General features: G+C 34.7%; 1 protein-coding gene and 1 long non-coding RNA gene across 2 annotated transcripts in view; both read right to left on the bottom strand.

The window, feature by feature from the left end:
• Window positions 1–5,090: 5,090 nt before the first annotated feature.
• On the bottom strand, window positions 5,091–12,289 carry LOC108607256 (activating transcription factor 3). The gene is given in 5 exon segments (XM_017997940.2): window positions 5,091–6,328; window positions 6,374–6,443; window positions 6,495–7,006; window positions 11,845–11,928; window positions 12,024–12,289. Coding segments are annotated over 5 exon segments (1,782 nt in total). The 5' UTR covers window positions 12,240–12,289; the 3' UTR covers window positions 5,091–5,428.
• A 424-nt stretch (window positions 12,290–12,713) lies between these two features.
• Window positions 12,714–19,672, bottom strand: part of LOC108606503 — a 30,194-nt gene continuing 23,235 nt past the window's right edge. Inside the window, exon 3 of the long non-coding RNA XR_001915455.1 lies at window positions 12,714–12,981. This is a non-coding gene — a long non-coding RNA (uncharacterized LOC108606503). The remainder of the gene's footprint in view (window positions 12,982–19,672) is intronic.

Raw genomic sequence — 19,672 nt, 5'->3', positions numbered from 1 at the left:
TAATAATAAATTAAAAGTACTTGCAAATTGACTTACATTTTTAATTGTCAATTTAAGAAATAAATAAAAAGAAAATAATTTATGCATAAATATGAATTTGCTATATACTGGAAGCAATAAAATATGATACGCAAGATTTATAAAGCTTTATTGGTTAATAAATTATATAAAATATCAGCTATATAAAATTTCCTTTTTATTGAAATTTTACTATAGATCCTCAAATTTTTAAATTTTTTGGTTAAATAAATTCTGTAAATATAATTTATATAATAAAAATAGATTTATATAAATAAATAAATTCAATAAGTTTGTATATAAAAAATATATAATAAAATATTATACATAGGATTTTATAATTAACGGTAATTAATTTTAGCTTTCTTTCTTTCTTTTACAGGTTGTCACTCTAGCTATATGGGCTAGCTTATGCTAGGTAAGTTCTATTTATTTTTTATTGATTTATTTATTAATTTTTGTACTAGTTACAATTTTTTTCAATTTTCTAAACTGACCTTCGCATAAACAGCGAGAGACAGGGAAAGACCATTGTGATTTTATTATTGGTCATAGCTAATCTTGAGCCTTTTTGGCCGGCCGCAAGACAAGCCCATTTATCACAATTGCACTTGTTGTTGGCCAACTTGTTATTGTTATTGTTGTTGTTTTTATTATTGCTAAGGTGGCATAATTTTTCACTTAACGCACGACTAAAAATACACACAGGCTAGAGAGAAGTTTGTCTATGTATATTTCTATGTATGTGTGTGCGTGTGTGTATCACTGTGATTGCTAATAGTACGTTCAATGATAATGCGTTTTGTTATTTATGACCGATATTTTATACGATTAAATGCTATAATTTATCACGACACTGATTTCAGTTTTGTTTTTTCGGACGGTATGTAAGTTAGTATATAGCATGGCTTATGGCATATTGTAACCATTCTTTAGTTGGCTTATGACGTTCTCCACACACACACACACACACACACACGCACACATCAATAGACTTAGCAGACTTACGAGTGCTTTATATAGAGATTTGCTCACTTGGGCAATCTATATAACTAAGCTAACGCTATCAGTTATCAGCGAGCGTCACATACACACGCCTCTGCTGCTCTCCTTAGCCTAGGCCTAGGCCCACTTGAGATGATAGTAGAGCCATTGGAGCATTCAGCATTCCATTGGCTATCTTAAAATTGCACTCAGCGGAAGAAGAACTTGAGCAAAAGTGTATGACGACAATTAGGAAACACTACTTGAGTAGTTAAGCATCCAAATTGAAAGGGCCTCTTATCAGTTGAGCAGGGATTTAATTTCAATCACAAATTCTATTACAAGCATACTTCAAAAATCAATAGTTTAAATTTATTAAGTTTGCTAGCAATATGCAAATGCAAATGTATCGATAGTATCGATAAGTTTGTAGCTTAGCTCAGCACATTGCATTTTTTTAGCTCACTAATTTAAGCTTGTTAGCTAATTTAATTATTATGTAAGTTTTTTAGATTTATTGCAAATTTTAAAATGTATCGATTGCATTTGTGGCTTATTTAGTTTTGTTACCACTGTACTTTATGCTATTTTATTTATGCGAAATTTTTATGTTACTGGTATTTAATTTTGCATATGAAATTTTTAAACTATTTTATTTGGAATCGATAGTATCGATAGAAGTAACTCTCTAATTTCTTGGCATATAATTAATGCATCGATAAGCTCATTGCAGCGCAGCTTTTCCAGCGCTCACTGTAGTTGCTGCTATTTCTATTTCTGTTGCAATTGCCGCTCCGATTGTTGTGACCCACTGAGTAGTCATTGCAATTTGTTTAGCTGCGCGCGATCGCAGTTTAAGTATGACACATTGATTATTTAACTGCAGCAGAAATTTGCATTTAGAAGGATTTTAGCATGTTTCAATTACTGTTATGACATTCAATAAAGCAATTTAGCATTAATCACGGCCAGTGCCAGTGGTCGGCGCATTAATCATAAGCGAAACGCCGAAAGCGTCGCCCAAGCCTTCAACTCTCTAAGCGCATTATGCATAACAGAGAGCGAGATAGAGAGTGGAGCGAAAGAGCGAGCGATAGCGAGCTAATCGTCTAAGCTTTAATAGTGTCGCAGTCTCTCGTGCTTATGATGTCATTTGCTTTTTATAGACGCAGTGGCAATTGAGCTGTTCGCCCCGCCCCCCCCTCTCGCTGCAGCAGCCACTGTGTGTGTCCCACGCCTACGCCAAGACACGCGCCAAGAACAACAATAATTGTGCATAAACAATTGAGCCGAGCCGCGAGATCGAAGACAGCAGCGATGAGTAACTGCTGGACAGTCGAGGCAATCTAGTTTAGCCCCACCACCCCACCCCACCCACCACCACCCCCTTGCATTAAGTACGCACATTTCATTTTTTACGTTTTTCGATTTTGAAGCAGAACATTTATTTTTTACACTTTTTTTGCTTTTGTCTGTTGTGTTTTTTTTTTTGTTTTTTTTTCTTTTTAGTTTTTAAATAAATTTTACATTGTTTTTTTAATTTTATGTTTAATCATAATTTAAAAAAAAACAATTTTCCTTAAATTGTCAAAATTATAATATGTATATTGTTTAAAATTTATATTTTTAGCTGCTTAAATATTAAAAACAAAAAAAAAAAGAGAAATTAGAAACACAAGCAGCAACAAAACAATGTTTTTTTTTTAATTTTTTTTTAAAAGTAGCATAATAAATTACATACATAATACAAATATTTCAATTTAAGTTTGTGTTTTTTTTTTAAATTTTACTTGTGGTACATTTTTTTTTTGTTTTGTTTATATTAAAAGCGTTTAGACAGTTAGCTGTGTGTGTGTGTGTTAGTGTGCGTGTGTGTGTGTGTGTTGTCGTTGTTTGGCTTTTAGTTGATACAGTGTGCCTCTCATTTGTGCTTGAAATAAAAATAGTTATTGCAAATATTTAATTTAATGTTACTTAAATTTTAATAACAAGTGCGCATATTCAATATGCTTATTAAACAAACAAAAAACTAAATTTAAACAATTTAATTTTAATTTGTTTGTGTGTGTGTGTGTGTGTGTGTGTGAGTTCGAACTTAAAAATTAATGTGCCTTAAAAATTATAAAAATAAAATTTGCATATATTTTTGCGCCTGTCAAAAATATATAAATAATACTTTTGTTAATTGATTTTTGTTTTTAGCACATTTTCTGGGAGTTTCTGTTTTGGGAGTTTTTGTTGTTGGAAACTGAAAAGTTATGTCTGCAGCTGAATTTGTTTATATAGTATTAGTTGTATTAAATATGCAATAACATTTGACAGGTACTTCGTAGCGCATTTTGTTTGCTCATAAACAATTTTGTTATTGTTATAACCTAAAACTAAAAGCTAAGCGTATAAACATATAGAGATAATGCTCGGGATAAAAGGATTTTTGATAGAACATGCGCCACTACTGAAAGACAACTGAGAGAACAATGCACAAATTTACAAATGAGAGTGAGAGCGAGAGAGATAGTGATAGTGAAAGAGTTAGAGCGAGAGAACAACTATGTTTAGATATATATTTATTTTATTTTAAATATTTTTTTTATCAGCTGCAGTTCATAACTCTAAAAAAAAATTGTAACAAAAATAATAATAACATTTTTACACTTTTTGTTGCTTAGTATAAATTTTAACATTGATTGCATAGTATGAATTTTTTTTTTTTGTATATGTTTAACAATTAATTATTCTTTTAATAATAATTTTGTTTGTTGCTGCCAATAAACATACATCAATATATATTATTAGCCAGAAAAATACACATACAATTTAACCTGAGTTCAAATTTTTGTTTTTTTGCATATATATATTAATTTTTTTTTTCTTGGAAGCTGCTTGTAATAATTTTAATCAGCGTTTAAGGCTTGTTTTTTGGATTTAAGGTTAGGCACTTTTTAAATGGTCAACATGGTATTTATTTTATGCTTTTAAGGGGGTTGTTCAGGCGGGCAGGGTGAGGTTGAACTACAAAGCAGTGCTTACTATGCTATAAGTATATAATTATATATTTGTATATTTAATAGTTTTTTGTTGTATATATATATTAAATCTTTAGTACAAATCGAGGCAATTCATTTTGTTCATTTAATTAGTTATTTTGCATATTTATATATTGACAAAAAAAAAAAGTTGTATTTGTTATTAACAAAGCACTTGGATGTTCTCTCTTTCGTTTTTTTTTTTCAATCGTTTAGGCCACTTTTTGGTGTTCACAGCTGTTTACAATATATAAACATTATTATTATTTATTGATTATTATAAACACACACACAAATAAATATATTGCATAAATGCACATATATTTGAAAATATATGTATATGTATTAAATTTTGTTGTTTTCTATATCAAGCGGTAAACACACACAAATATTTTTTTTCACAAGATTTTTGTTTTTTTTTTTTTGACATTTAGTTTATTAATATAAAATGTTTGTAAATAATTTGCTTTTGCAATAAACGATAAAAAACGTTTATTTTTTATTTTACTTTTGTTTAAGGCAATTTGATTTGATTTTTTTTTTTTTGTATTTTTTATATAAATTTAAGAGCACATTTAGTTTTTGTTTTGTATGCAAAAAAATGTTAACAAACTTAGCGACTACAAGTTAAGTGTGTTTTTGAATAATTATTTTTAAGGCAACAGCTTACAATTGTGCTTCTTCTTCTTCTTAACAGAGGCTTGCAATTTTAGTTTTTTGTTAGTTTTTAGAATAAGTTTTTATCACTGACTAAAGACTAAGTACCAAAAAAAAAATATATATATATTTATAGTTATATATAGTATATAGTATTAAACACACACAAATATTAAATATCAAAGGTCATCATATCGCATGGTTTTAAAATTTAAAATCTCAAATGAATTACAAATTGAAAGCCAAACAAATTAAAATTAATAATTACTGATGCGGATGTGACTGCCAACAATATGCACAATTGTTGTTATCGGAATGTTATCGAAAAATATACAAAAAAAAAAGTAAGGTTATGTACAAACGAGAGCAAAAAAAAAATATTAAGAAATTAATAACAAAGCGACGTTTAATGTTAAGTTAAAGTTAAATCAAAATATATGAGGTAGTCAAAGCTGCAAAGCAAGCGACACAAGCCAGACAAAAGACACACAGAGCGTTAGAGAGAGAGAGAGAGAGAGTGAGTGAGAGAGAGAGAGGGAGTGAGAGTTAGAGAGAGTTTGAATTCGAGGCTATTGCTGGCAATGGAAGAGCTTGGATATATAACTTGAACTTATTGTTTGGGGTCTCTGTGTGTGTGTTTTTTGTATGTGTGGGCGTGGTCGCTTGCTTGGGGGCGCAGCTTGCACACAACTTAGCGTAATGAGTACAAGTTGAAAGTACAGACGGCGGCGGCGGCGACGAGCTCAACACCAGTAGTCCACATTTGCCCAGGCCGGATCCACTTGCTCCAGCTCCAGCTGCGTCTCCGTCTCGACAGACAGCAATTGTTGTTGCTGCTGCTGCTGCTGCTGCTGCTGCTGTTGCTGCTGCTGCTGGGCAGCAACGGCTTGATCTCACGCCAGGCAGCCGCCATTTGTTATAAATGCTGCTGCACCCGTATCCAGATCAACGAAATCTGCAGCATCATCGGTTAGCTGCGATAGCAAATCATTTGTATAGCAATTGTTTTTCATCAGCAACAGTTGCTCCTCCTCATAGCAAGGCGTCATCATGCTGGCGGCCATGCTATGCCCATTATGAAAGTCCAGCAAATGATTGTTATTATTGTTGTTATTGTTGTTGTTGTGCACAGCAGCCAGACTGGTCATGTTGTTGAGGCTGCTGGGATGCACACTGACTGCATGTTTGATATCCGGAAAGCCATCGAAGAGGAAACGCTCAGCACTCAAAGCGGAAGTGTAAGGCGACTGCGAATCGACGAGCTCGTTCTTAACAAATTCTATAGCGCTGGTGGGCGTGGTCGCAGGCGGCAGTGTAACAACAACATTGTTGTTGTTGTTGTTCAGCTCGTTGTTGTTGTTGCTGCTGCTGTTGCTGCTGCTGTTGTTGTTGTTGTTGTTGTTGCTGCTGCTGCTGTTGAGCGCTAAACTTAAACCCTCACAATTGGGCACATAGTCTGATATTTGTTGTTGGCTAACAATTAAATTGTTGCTGCTGTCGCTGTTGCTATTGCTGCTGTTGTTGTTGTTACTGGCGGGTTGTAGTGTTGCTTGTTGCTGCTGCGTTGGTGAGCTTAGATAGCCCGCATGCTCAAACTCCTGTGGACTTGGCGATGGTTTGCAATAACCATTTGGCAACTGTTGCTGCTGCTGCTGCTGCTGTTGCTGCTGCTGTTGCACGCGTGCTGCTGCCAGCGCTGCTGCCATTGCTGCCTTGCTGCCAAATTTAAATGTCGACATCGATGGTATGCTCTGCATGCTGCGCTGCTGCTGCTGCTGTTGTTGTTGCTGCTGCTGTTGCTGTTGCTGCTGCTGTTGCGTATTGCTGCTGCTGCTGCTGTCGTCCAGCTCTAGATCTGCCAAATATTTATGCGCTGGTGACTGCAACAGCTTTGAGGGCAACTGACAGCCGCCACGCTTTAGACAACTGGGCGCATGTGCCTGCAACATTTCGAGCAATTGCCGCCGCTCCGTTTCCAAGGTGCGCACTTGACTCTTCAGGTCCACATTTTGTGTGTCCAGCACTTCGGACTCTTTAATCAAATTCTGTGTACGCTCGCGCTTCTTCATGCGACATTTGGTTGCAGCAATTTTGTTGCGCTCACGTCGTCGCCGACGTCGATCTTCATCCTCGGGCGTTAGTCCCTTGGGCACTGATTTCGTTTCGCTGTCATCGTCGCTGCTCTCATCGCAGTCCTCGTCGCCGCGACGCGAGCACTTCGAGTTGGGCTGCTCGCTGCCGCTGCTCGAATCGCAGGTGGACAACTTGCGTTTGCTTTGTATGGACAGCTTTAGGCCCGCCTTGATCAGCTGCGAACAGGTCTGCAATATAGTAAAATAAAGTCAATTGATTAGTAGCGCGTCCTTCAAACAGCCACAAACAGCGAAAAGCGCTAAAGTCGGCAAAGCGGTTTGTCACCAATAGCCCAACTTGGTGGCAGCAACCAAAGAAGGCAGCATGCCACATAGCCCCACATGTTGCATAAGTCGCAGCAGTCAGCGAGACGTGGCGCGCAGCTGGAAGCGCAGCTCAGTCAATTGACCCATTTGCCAGTCAACAAGGTCAACAAGAACTTTTCAACAAGCAACGTTCAAAGTGTGCGAAAGAGAAAGAGAGTGAGACACTCAGGTAAACAACTTGGGCCCTTTGTAGACAGCAGAACTTTTTTTTAATATGAAGTTGGGTTGGGTTTTGGGTTCGAGAGTTTTGGAATTTGGTTATTTTACTTTTTGGCACTGATTCTTATCTGACTTTAGCGCGGCTTTGCTTTTTGTTGTTGATTTACGTCAACTTGATTTCAACAAAAAAGGCCTTTTTATACATTATACACTTTGTTTTTTTATAAGAAAAAAATCTTAGGGTAGTTTAAGTTTGTGCAGCAAGTCAAACTGCGTTGTTTCGTTTTTTCGCTGACTGTATGAGCGCGCAAAACTTACAACTTACAGCAGCTAGAGCTACCAATTTGTTGCACTAGCTACTTCTAGTTAAGCAGCAGCATGCAGCAATTTTAGATATGTAAATTTATTACACAAAACGTCAAAAGCGTAGCGCAAAGTTGGCTGCACACAATTTTTTTGCTTTATATGTCATTTATTTTTAACTTGCTGCTACTTTTGTAAACAAAGTGTATGCTTAAGTTGACTTTAGCTTTATTTTTTTGTATACTTTCAATGCTTAAGCTTTGCTCTGCTCTTTAAGCAATTAAATTTTAGTACAAAGTGTATGCTTAAGTTGGCTTTGTGCCATTTTGTGTGTTAACTTATAAAATATTTAAGTCTGCCACGCCCTAAGCAGCACAATGCAGCGCGCAAGGCCAACGTACACAAGTTGTGTGGCATGCAACACAAATGGGCAAGCAAAGTGGCAACAAGTGCTGGCGGTGGGTGGGCCACAGACGCGTAAAAAGCTGCGAACAGATGGTCGTTGTCAACTTTCATTTAAGCAAATGCAAATAACAGAAAGAGAGCGAGAGCGAGAGCGAGAGAGAGAGAGACGTCTGCCCCACTTAGTTGCAACTTGCTATAAATTGCATTAAATTGAAACTGAGATTGTACACACAACATTTTCAACTTGTTTATGTTTGTCTCGTTATCGCTTTAAATCGCCACTGACTGACTGACGCCCCGCCCTTGCAACTGCCACTGGCGCTGCTGCTGCTCAATGACAGCTCATTCAAGTGTCAGTGGCAAGCCGTCTAAAGTTTTTGTTGTCAGCTCGAGAAATTGTTCAGATGCCACTGACAAATGCCCGCGCCCCATTTGCCCCACAAAAACAACAAAAAACAAACAGACGCTGCTGCTGTCTCCGCAGGCCTCAGGCCCAGCCCCTGAACGCGCCCTTTATTTCCAACTTGTTGCATGTTGTTGTTGCTGCTGCTGCTGCTGCTGTTTCATTTAAATTTTAGGCACGCTGCCTTTTTATTTATTGACCCAAAAACCAGATAAATAAATTTTATTTCCCAAAAAAAAAAGCAGCGCAGACTGGGGGCAGTGTGGGGAGGGGTGGGTGTAGAGAAATCATAATAATCGCATGCGCCAACGACTTGGCTTGGGAGATTCAATTCAATGGAGCGACCATATGGTCAGCAGCGAAAACGAATTTTTGACTTGCCATAGAGACTTCTTTTTATTTTTCGCTACTTTTGCTTCAATTGTTGTGCAACGCGCTCTCGCTCTCGCTCTCTGTGGCAACAGACGCATCCACATTTCAAACTGCAAATGAAGCATATAACGCAAACGCAACAATTTTTATGTTGCTGTAAAAAATGCGTCTGCATATTTCAAAAAAGCTGTACAAAATTTCCTTAAAAAATGAAATATCGCCATACATTTTAAATAAATTTAAGCTTTAAATTGCTTAGAAAAATTTAACAAAACATAACAAAATATAAATTTATTTTTATATTGTCGCCCTTATTAAAATTTGAAAAATATTTTAAGCAAATTTTAAAAATATAATTTATGCATTTATTTTATTTTATTATCTTTTAGCGTTTAATAGCAATCGTAAGAAAATAATTTGTTAATTTTAGTTTAATTTTTTTTTAATTTAATTTTGTATTAAACATTTTTTAATTGAAATTTAAAACCAAATTTAAATAAATTAGCTATTTATTTTATTTTTTATCTATTAGCGTTTAATGGAAATAATTTGATAATTTTTATTTAAACGTTTTCAATTTAATTTTGTAATAAACATTTTTTAATTGAAATTTGAAAAATTTAAAGCAAATTTAAAGTTATTTTAATAAATAGCTAATTTATTTTATTATCTATTAGCGTTTAAATTGCCATCAGCTAATAGTTTGTTAATTTAAATTTAAACAAAATTTAAGTTTTAAAATATATATGCATATATATTTTTTGTAATAAATATTTTTTAATTTATGCACATATATAAATTATATATATGCAAATGTTGACTCATTCGCTGTAGTTTTTTTTGCTGTCATAAAATTTTAGTTTTGTATTTTTTAGTACATTTACTTTATTGCTTTGCCAAAAAAAAACACTCAAATTCGCATACTCTACATACAAACTGTTGAGCTTATTAGCTGCCACAATCGATTGCCATGTAGTGTATGCAAAAAATCGAATTGGCTTGCCGAAATTCAATATTCGCCATTTTTGAACACATTTGCAAATAAAAATGTTAAACATGTGCGCAAATATTTGCGTAAAATACAAAAATTAATTTGACTAAAGAATAAGCCGTAAACTTCGCTTGTGTGTGTTGAACAATTTATGTGAAATTTGTTCGAAAACAAATTGGGGGGGGGGGGAAGTGTTCAAAATATTATTGCACTTGAAACAATGTTGACTGTTTGGCAATTAAAAAACTTTTCGCGGCTCGGTTCAATGTCTATAAATTCGTTTGAAGTAATAATCATAAATCACACATAACAGACAGTCTGACTGACTGAGCGTGTGAGAGTGAGAGAGAGAGAGAGAGAGAGAGAGCGACTGACACCTGGCAATTAGTGCAATGGCAAGAACGCGTGTATCTAAGTATCTGTTGGATGCGCAGCCGGCAGCGCATTGCACAACAAACTGACAGAGCGAGAATGAATAAGTGAGAGCGAGAGCGAGAGCGAGCTACATTTGCTTTTAATTGCCGCTTTGGCAAATGTGCTGCATGCACCCGCAACACCAAAGATGCACTTGCTGGTCACCCCCCACCCCCCCTGGATTACACACGCCCCCACCTAAACAGTCAGTTAGCTAGGCGCCTCATTAAGGCCAATGTCAGTCAGATATGAGATGCAGCACACACACACACACACGCGTATATTTGAATAAATATAAAAGCAGCTAAAGCTAGTTTTATTTTTTTATATATTTAGAATTTTTTTTGTGAATTTTATTTTTGAAAGTTTTTTTTTAAGTGCTCTTATGGTTAACAAAAATTTGTTTCTGCGCATCGATGATTTTTTTTTTAAGTCATTTAACTAATTTGTGTATTTTTGTTATTAAAATGTTGTTCACTGCTCTTAAACTCTAAGGCACAATATTTATTACGCTAGTTTTTTAACTATGCATGAATTTTCTATAGATTTGTTTATTTAAATTTTAAGCTGCTTTTATTGTTTTATAAATTGTTACTGCAATTAATTAAGCTGCAGCTTTGATTAAGCCAAAAATTAAGCGCTAATAGTTGAAATAAGTTTTTTTTTATTGGAAAAGCTGCTGCAATTTTGATGCTTTGAATTTTATTTTTGATTTAAAATGAATTTGATTTTTAATTCATTGCTGCTACTAAATCTTTCAGTTAGAGCATCAAATTGTCGTCGCATCTGCGTCGCCTGCGCTCATCCAAAGTGTCAACTGGGACGCCCACATAAAAAAGCGAAACGCGCAGCCAAAGCGAAGCGCAATGCAAACACTTGACCGTCCGTTTTTGTTTTTTTTTTTTGGTTTTTGTTGTGCCAAAGCACTCGAGACGCTGTGGCAGAGATTCGCATTAAATGCGTGGGCAACTTGCATATTGTCGTCAGTTGGGGCGTGGGCGTGGGCATGGGCGTGGGCGTGCTTCAATGCAATTTGCTGTGGTCAAGAGTTTTTTGCATGCCAAAGCGAATATTGAACATTGAAAGTGAAAACCAGACAAGAAATTGGAAGCGTCAATTGAAAACGCAAGTGGAAAATGTAAAGCAAATGAGCAAAGGGGATTTACAGCAATAAATATTTAGCAATAAATGAAATATTTCATAAATTTTATTATTTGAGAAATATTTAAAAACAAATATAAATGGAATAATTTACTTTCAAAGCATAATTTACTTTATTTAATAGCTTATATATTTTTTTAAATATTTTAAAAATTTTATTATTTGAAAAATAAGTTAAAACAAATTTAATTGATTAAACAAAAAGTAACGAAAGCTTAATTTTCTTATTCAAGGAATAAATTACTTTATTTAAAAGCTTTTATATTTTTTTCAATATTTATTAATAACAGCAAATTTTGCTTTGAATATTTCTGTTATTGTTTGATATTTAGCAACAAATTTTAAAGAAAATTTAAGATTTCAGCAACTGCTATTGATTTAATTGTTAGCAAATAGTGTTGGCAATTTTTTTTAAAGCACTCGAAACTACTTTGCTTGATTTTTAAATATTTTTGTAACTATTTGGGCTGCCATTTTGAGGCTCCCACTCACCTGTTGTACACTGGGCGTGGTTGCCGTGCCCGCTGGCGAGTCGAGTGGCGATGCGGAGCAACTGGAATGACTGCTATCCTGCGACTGCAAAAGCGAGAGCAAAACATTAGTATAATGTTATTTAATTGCAGCGCCACGCTGGCGTATGCGTAATATAATGAAATAAGCAAGCGACGCACCTGTCCATTGGGATTACCGCAAAAGTTGCGTACGGTAACGACGGGCGTGCTGGCCGCACTGCAATTGCCGGAGGCATTAAAATTATAATTATCCATTGGATTTGTCATGGCGATCAGCGAATTGAGAATCTCTGGCGTTTTGGGCGTATGGCCGCCCACCAAGCCGCTGCCCTCAATGCTGAGCAGCGCCGTTGCCGGTATATTTGAGTTGAACATGGCTTTATATTTATAATATATATCGATATATTTAAATTAATTAATTTTTAGCTGTATGAAGCACGCACAGTTTTGTTTTGTTTTGTTTTTTTTGAAGAGCACAACAAATTAAAATTTAAATCACAAAAATATAAAACAAAAAAATTAAATTACGTAGCTTGTTGTAATATTTTTCTCAAAAGTTTTTTTTTTTTTTATTTATATTTGTAAATCACAGTTGAAGGCCTACGCGTTGCATTAGTTGGACTTTGATGAAGTTTTTTTTTTTAAATGTTTTGTTTTTTTTTATTGTATATATTGTATATATAAATGTTTTTTTGGACACTCGCGTCTACAAGTTGTTATTTGTTTATTTATTTGTTTGTTTGTTGTCTCTCTCTCTGGTTTATCACAAATGTGTTGTTAATAAAACTTTTTGACTGCTTGGCAACTATTTTGTTGTTGTCTCTTGTTGATTGTTGATTGTTGCATATGTACAATAAAGATTTGTTTTTATTTTGTTGCTGTTGCTGTTGTTGTTGTCGCTGCCGCTGCTGCCGTTGCCGCTGCGTCGCGACGCGGTTTCCATCGGCGCTGCTAACAGCGTCGTGTGTTGCTCACAGCGTTGAATTCAACTGAATAATGTTGGCAATTGCTTTTGGCCACCGGCAACAACGCTCGACACATCCACTGCTCATCCACATTAACGACATCGAGACATGGAACGACAACGAACAACGACGAATCGCACGCTTGCCTTTTGCTGCGTGAGAGAGAGAGAGAGAGAGAAAGAGAGTGCAAGAGAGAGAGAGAAAGTTAGTAAGCATCAATATAATATATCAAGCTGAGAACTGTAGACAAGAGCGTAAAATTAAAAGCAAGTACAGCTCTAAAATAAATATAAAAAAAATACTTAGCATATGCGACTAGCAAATACACTACAAAAAATTATACAAAATATAATTTTAGCTGACTAGTAATTTAAAAAGTTTAAAATTGTTTTGCATTAAAATTTATTTAGTAAATTTTCGATTGCTATTTTTAAATTAAACTTAAATCGATTTACTTCGCATTTATTTTATATACATATTATTTATATTTTTTATATTAATTATTAATTTATTTTAGTTGCAAATTTATTTTGTATTCAACATGCAATTTTTATATTTATTTGCCAAATTGATTAAATTTGCTTTTAATTTATATGCATATTATTTATAAATTGTATTGCTTTAGCTGTATTTTATAATTATTTATTTTTTTTAGTTGCACTTTAATTTAATTTTCAAACAAAATTTATATTTACTGCTTACTGCTTATTTTCAAATTTATTTAATTTTATTACGTATTGTTGCATTTAGATTACAAGTATTTTATTTTCGCTTTCAATAAAGTTAATATTTTATTGCACTTTATTTTTTTTGTTAAACAAAAGCACAATTAAACAATATGAATTCAATTAGTAAACGTAAATAAATTGATTTATATAAGCGCATTGCCAGCAGCTGACTCACTGACCAACTGAACGAGCAATTGACTGACCCACTGCTGCAATTACACACACACACACACACACAAATACAAATGAATATATGTCGCTGTCTGTGGTTAAACTTAAAGTTGGTCTGCCGCTGTGGATGTCTCAATTAAAAGCTTAATCGTTTAATTGAATGCAGACGCTGTCTAATAGTTAGCAACTATACAATTGATCTACATATATATAAGCTATATGCATGTGCCTATGTGTGCGTGTGTTGCGGTCAATCACAGTTGAAGGTGAAATGCGCAAATATGCAAGCTATGCAATAGGCCAATTAATAGGCCTTATAATTTTAATTTCAATTTCAAATGCAATTGAAATTGCACTCAAACAAAAAGAAAAACGCACAAATTGCTTACAAAATGTATTTAACATAATTTGCATAAATGAATGATGCAGTTGCCTTTTCAATTTCAATTACTAATAGCAATAAATTAGCAAATAATGTTGGCATACCAAATTTGGCGTTACTTAAGCTTATTTAAAATAAATATAAAAATAATAAATGATGCCTTTTTCAATTACTTTTTACTTTTTTTAATATAACTATTATTATTTATTTTCCAATTAAATCTAAAAAAAATTAATCATTAACAAAAATGTTCTTAAAAAGTTGTTGTACTTTAAGTTAATTATTTTCAATTTTTAAAATATTAATATAATTATTTTGACTAATTTTCAATTACCTTTTACTTTTTTTAATTAAATTTTTATTTATTTTCAATTAAATCTAAATCATTAACAAAAATGTTATTAAAAAGATTTTGTGCTTTAATTTAATTATTTTGAATTATTAATATAATTATTTTGACTAATTTTCATGAAGTAATTGAGTAAAAATATTCTTAAAAAGTTTTGGAGGCTTATTTAAATTATTTTCAATTATTAAAATATTACTATGGAAAATAAACATTATTATAGTTATTTTAACTTATTTTCATTAATTAATTGAGCTTAGCCATTTGTAATTTAATTATTTGCTTAAGCTTTATAATTAATGTAATCTAATTAGCAATGCTGACAATTACTAATCTTTATTTTAGGCCAGCACGACGAGCCCTATATATTTACTACTATATACACTTAACAAATGCCTGGCAAATGCTTTAAAGGCGCAACTGTACTCTGCGGCTTTGGCAGCTTAACATATTATGGCTGTGCAATATATTTCTATTGCCTTTTAGTCCATTTATCATGGACGCGAGCATGTTTGCGTGTGTAGTCTCCACCCCAACTGCAGCCCCCTCGCACACACTCTCTCTCGCTCTCTCTGTCTTTCTTTCACACACACACGCACATAGTGCGGCATACACTTGAGCAAATTGAAAGTCAGTCAAAAATATAAATATAAAAGCAAAAAAAAAAAGCAGGCAAAACAACTTGAGAGCACAAACGCAAAATGAGAAAAGCCAGAATAAAGAATTATGATTTATGACTTTCGCATGTTTGTTGGCCGCTGCCTTAAGTGTTGGGCGTGGCGGGCTTAGGGAGGGGCGGGAGGGGACGTTGTTAGCTTTTAAAGCCTTTTTGTCTTTGATGTGCTGGGGCTGCAACTTTTGACATTCGCCATAGAAAAAACGCAAAAGTTTCGTTCAAGTTTGTTAATTTTTTTTTCAATATTGTTGCGTTTACCAAATGACCAAATGTGGTGGCGGCGGCGGCGCAATGCGTTGTCGTTGTCGTTGTCGTTGTCGTTGTTGAGAGAACTTTTGAGGTCACGGCAGTGCGACAATGTTTGCACATTGCGCATACGCAGCGTTGTGCTGTGAGGCCTTGCGCAAACAGCTGACAGTCGCTTGACTGCCAACTGGCAATTGCCCATCGATAGCTGTTTGACATTAACAGCAGCAGCAGCAGCAGCAACAGCAGCGGCTATTGACAAGTTGCCAGCCAGTTAGCCCAGCAGGGCGCGATCGTTTGTCTCTTTCTCTTGTTAGCCATTAACATTCCACACAGCGGAAAATACAATTTTCCATTCATTGTTGTTGTTGTTGTTATGCATTTTGCCAGCTTGTGTAATGAAGTTATTTGTGGTTTTGTCTGATTTGTTGATTTGCTGGCATTTTGTGTATTGCTCTCAAGTGTGTGCGACTGCAACACGATCAATAGATATATAATAGTTTGGTATATTACAGTAAAAACTGCAAGATATGTGGGGCAAATATAAACCAATATATTTATATAATAAGCTAATATAATGAGTGTATTGATAATATCGATATTAATCATAAGCTTAACAAATATAAAAAGTAGCACATTTGTATCGATAGTATCGATATTAAAGCTTTAAGCTTAGCATATATAACAAAGTAGCTCATTTAAAATGAATTTTTATGTATTTACTAAATATAAATGATAGTATCGATAAATATAAATTAGTAGAATACTATTAAGTTCATTAAACTTTAGTTTATAAAATATTTTACTATTGTATCGATAGTAAGTATCGATATCAAAGCTCATTAGATTAACAAACATATCAATATATATGTTAGCACATTTTAAATGACTAACTGTCTGTGATTTATGCCTATCGATAGCATCGATATATCAAAGACACCAATTATTGATATATTTTGTATTTGGCATTAACAATTCATCGATAATCAGCGAGCTGACATTTATTATAATGACAATATATATACGCTGGCAATATTTTAATTTCAACATGTGACTCACAAATACCCAAAAAAACCGCAACAAAATTTGCGAATTAAATTCAGATTTTACTTTATATTTTATACGTTTTGGCATCTATTAAATTATATTGTATAATACCATAATATATGCGTAATTATAACGTTACTGTTATATCGATGGATCGTGGCCAAAGCTAAAGCAAACTGTAGAAAGAGCATGAATAACACACATGCAAATGATATTTTAAAAATGCAAAAAAAAAATAAAATAAAATAAATAAGCAAAAGCATTTAACAAGTTTTATCATGCTGTCTGTGACTTTTGTTGTTGTTGTTGCCGCGCTGTACGTGCCTCAGTTGCAACAATACATTTCACACGAAACGCGTCAAAAATATTTGAGTTCAAATGAGTTAAAGTGGGCGTGGCAGTCATGACTAATTGAACAGAGAGCGAGAGCGAGAGCGAGCGTTAGTTATCAATGTTAATTATCTGTTTGCTGCGCTTATCTAAGGAATTTCTTTTTGCAAGCTACGCAAAAACTATTTTTTTGTTATTAAATTTTTTGCAAAAGTTCCTAAATCAATTTGCAGCCAAGCCAAATGTTGTTTTTTTGCTTTAGCAAAAAGTAGTTAGCGCTTCTCTTTTGCTTTTATTTTTTTTTTGTTGTTTGTGTGGCAATTGTTATTGTTGCTGCTGGCGCGCTGTCGCTTTGGCTTAATTAAAAGCATTGGCCAAAGCCAAACAAACCCAAAGGCAAACAGCCCAGATAGACGCTGCCCTGCAATGGCTAAAAGTATCTCTTAGATACAAAATTGCCACATTAAAGCGACAGCCAGACTGCCAGTCGGGCTGTCAGTTCGCAGCTTAGAGACAAAGTCAGCTATTTTCTAATTAAGTGTCATTGATTCGTGTGTGTGGGGGTGGGCGAACTAATGGCCATCGAGTGGGGGGTGGGGGGCGGTCAAAGTCGCAAAATTTACACTTTAATTAAGTATTTTGATAATGTGTTGCTTGCCTTTGATTAGCAGCGTGCAGCGGCACTCAGCAGGGGGGTGTGGGTGCTAAAAATAAGGGTAAGTTTTTTTTTTTTTCTTCGCTTGTGTGATAAAAGTTGCGGCACCATTAACATAAAAACTTGGCAAATGTACTGCAGGCCACACAAAGCGAACTAAAGCCCGCCCCCTCTGCGCTACGCCCCTGTACTGCGTTGCACGCACTTTGCGCAGGAAGCGAATACGAAACCCATAGACGAACCCGAAACCCGAACGAGCGAGCGCGCAAGCTCTGGAGCCAGAAATGGGCCGCGTGGCCCATTCAATTAATTTATTATTCACTTAAGTGTTGCAGGGGCTGCGCTGGCAATGGGGGGAGGGGGTGGGGGGTCGACTATTTGGCATGCACATCCCACTGGCGCGCACATAAAAATGTTATAAAAATTAAACGCGCACGAGAAAAACTTTGACCAAAGAATTTCGCACATTTCGCATACAGCGCAGCGACCGCCCGCAAGTTTCAACGCTCCCACCCCCGCCCAACCCACTCCACACTTTTAGTTGTGTAATGAAACGTTTGTGCCAAAAATGTCCTGGGGTTGGGCTCGAACTGCTTATGGAAATGGCCCATGGAAATGTGTAAATGGGTATGGAAATGGGGAATGGATGGAAAAAGAAATATAAATGAAGTGCCGCTAACTTATGGCGAACGCGTGGCGCGCAAGTTTTACAGTTATAAACATTTCAACGCACGTTTCGAGCGTTAAATTTGAGATAGAGAAAGAGCCACGCAACTCACCCACTTGGAAAATGCGTTATGAAAATAAATGAAAATAGAAATTCATTACGAAATGGCAAATTTATGCTAATATTCTAGCATTGAGAGCCTAAAAACTTTGCTCATTATGTGACGACCTTTTTTTTAACAGTCCCCAAATTGCTAAATAGTTGCAGCATTTATCGATAATTTACAACATCGAAAGCAACACGAAATGCTTTACAATATGTTGAGCAATTCATGCGTAAGGTATGTCGTTTGTACATATGACAAATAAGTGAACAAATATGCACTGAAAAAAAATGCTTAATAATTTACAGCATAAGCGATAAATCAAAAAAAAATATTTAAATGCGCAATGCGTAGGCATAGCACTACAAAATACAAATAATTTTACTGCTTACGCTAGTTTACTTTAAAAAATGTTAAAAATTAGTTTTAGTTCAAATTATTTTATTATTATAGCTCAAAAGTTTGGCAATCGATAGCATCGATTACACTCAATGCTTGCTGCTTTCATTTTTTAGATTTAGTTATGCGTTTTAGTCAAGCCCAGTTTCTTTTAAAATATTTATATTTATTCATATATATAAAAGTAGCTAAGCAAGCGCTTAATAAACTGCTTATCGATAGTATCGATTAAGCCAAAGCAAATGAAATTAATTATACATTAGTAAGACTGAAAACTGTTTAACGCTTATTTTTAAATAATATGTATAATGTAAAATGTATGCTTTTTATATAAATCTTTAACTTGAGTTTTTTGCTCAGTGTACGCATGGCATATGCAGCTATCTATGAAGCATGTAGCGGTACACATGTACCTACATAACTAATCGTAGGCCCCAGGCCCTATCTCTATATCTTGCATACGCACACACACACACACACACACATACATACATATAAATTTATTTGTTTGCATTAGTGCGTATCTCTATGTGGACACTTGCTGCGGCTAAAAGTCAACATTAGTCACTAATCAGTTAAATAAGCAAAAGTCCAAGTCGCTGCGTTGTTGTTGTTGCAAGTTTTTTGCAAGGACGTTGCTAATCAAAGCAACAACAACAACAAAAAACAGAACAATCAAAACTTTCATTACAATTGCAGCTTATCAGGGCAACTGTTGCTGCCGTGTCTTGTGTCAAAAAGATGTCTTATCAGCAGCAGCAGCAGCAGCAAGTGGAAGTAGAGGCAACAACAATGCGCTTATCTCTGTATGTGTGTGTGTGTGTGTGTGTGGCACGAGAAAATCTAATTAATTTCAAAAACTTAATACAAGTGTAACATCAAAGCGATTTATGTTGATTATAGCCAGGCAAGTGATATTATTGACATTATCAGCGTAAATGTGTGTGTTGGTGTACGTTGGTGAGCTTTTGTTGTTGTATTGGTGTATTTTTTTTTGGCTCACAATGCCTCAGACTGTATGTATATGTTGTTGTAGTGTTGTTGGTGTGCGTTGGTGAACTTTTGTTGGTGTATTTTTTTTGGTGTACAAAGC

Source organism: Drosophila busckii, chromosome X, assembly GCF_011750605.1.
Source record: "Drosophila busckii strain San Diego stock center, stock number 13000-0081.31 chromosome X, ASM1175060v1, whole genome shotgun sequence".
In the NCBI taxonomy this organism is placed as follows: domain Eukaryota; kingdom Metazoa; phylum Arthropoda; class Insecta; order Diptera; family Drosophilidae; genus Drosophila; species Drosophila busckii.
This window is presented reverse-complemented; position numbering and strand designations above follow the sequence as displayed.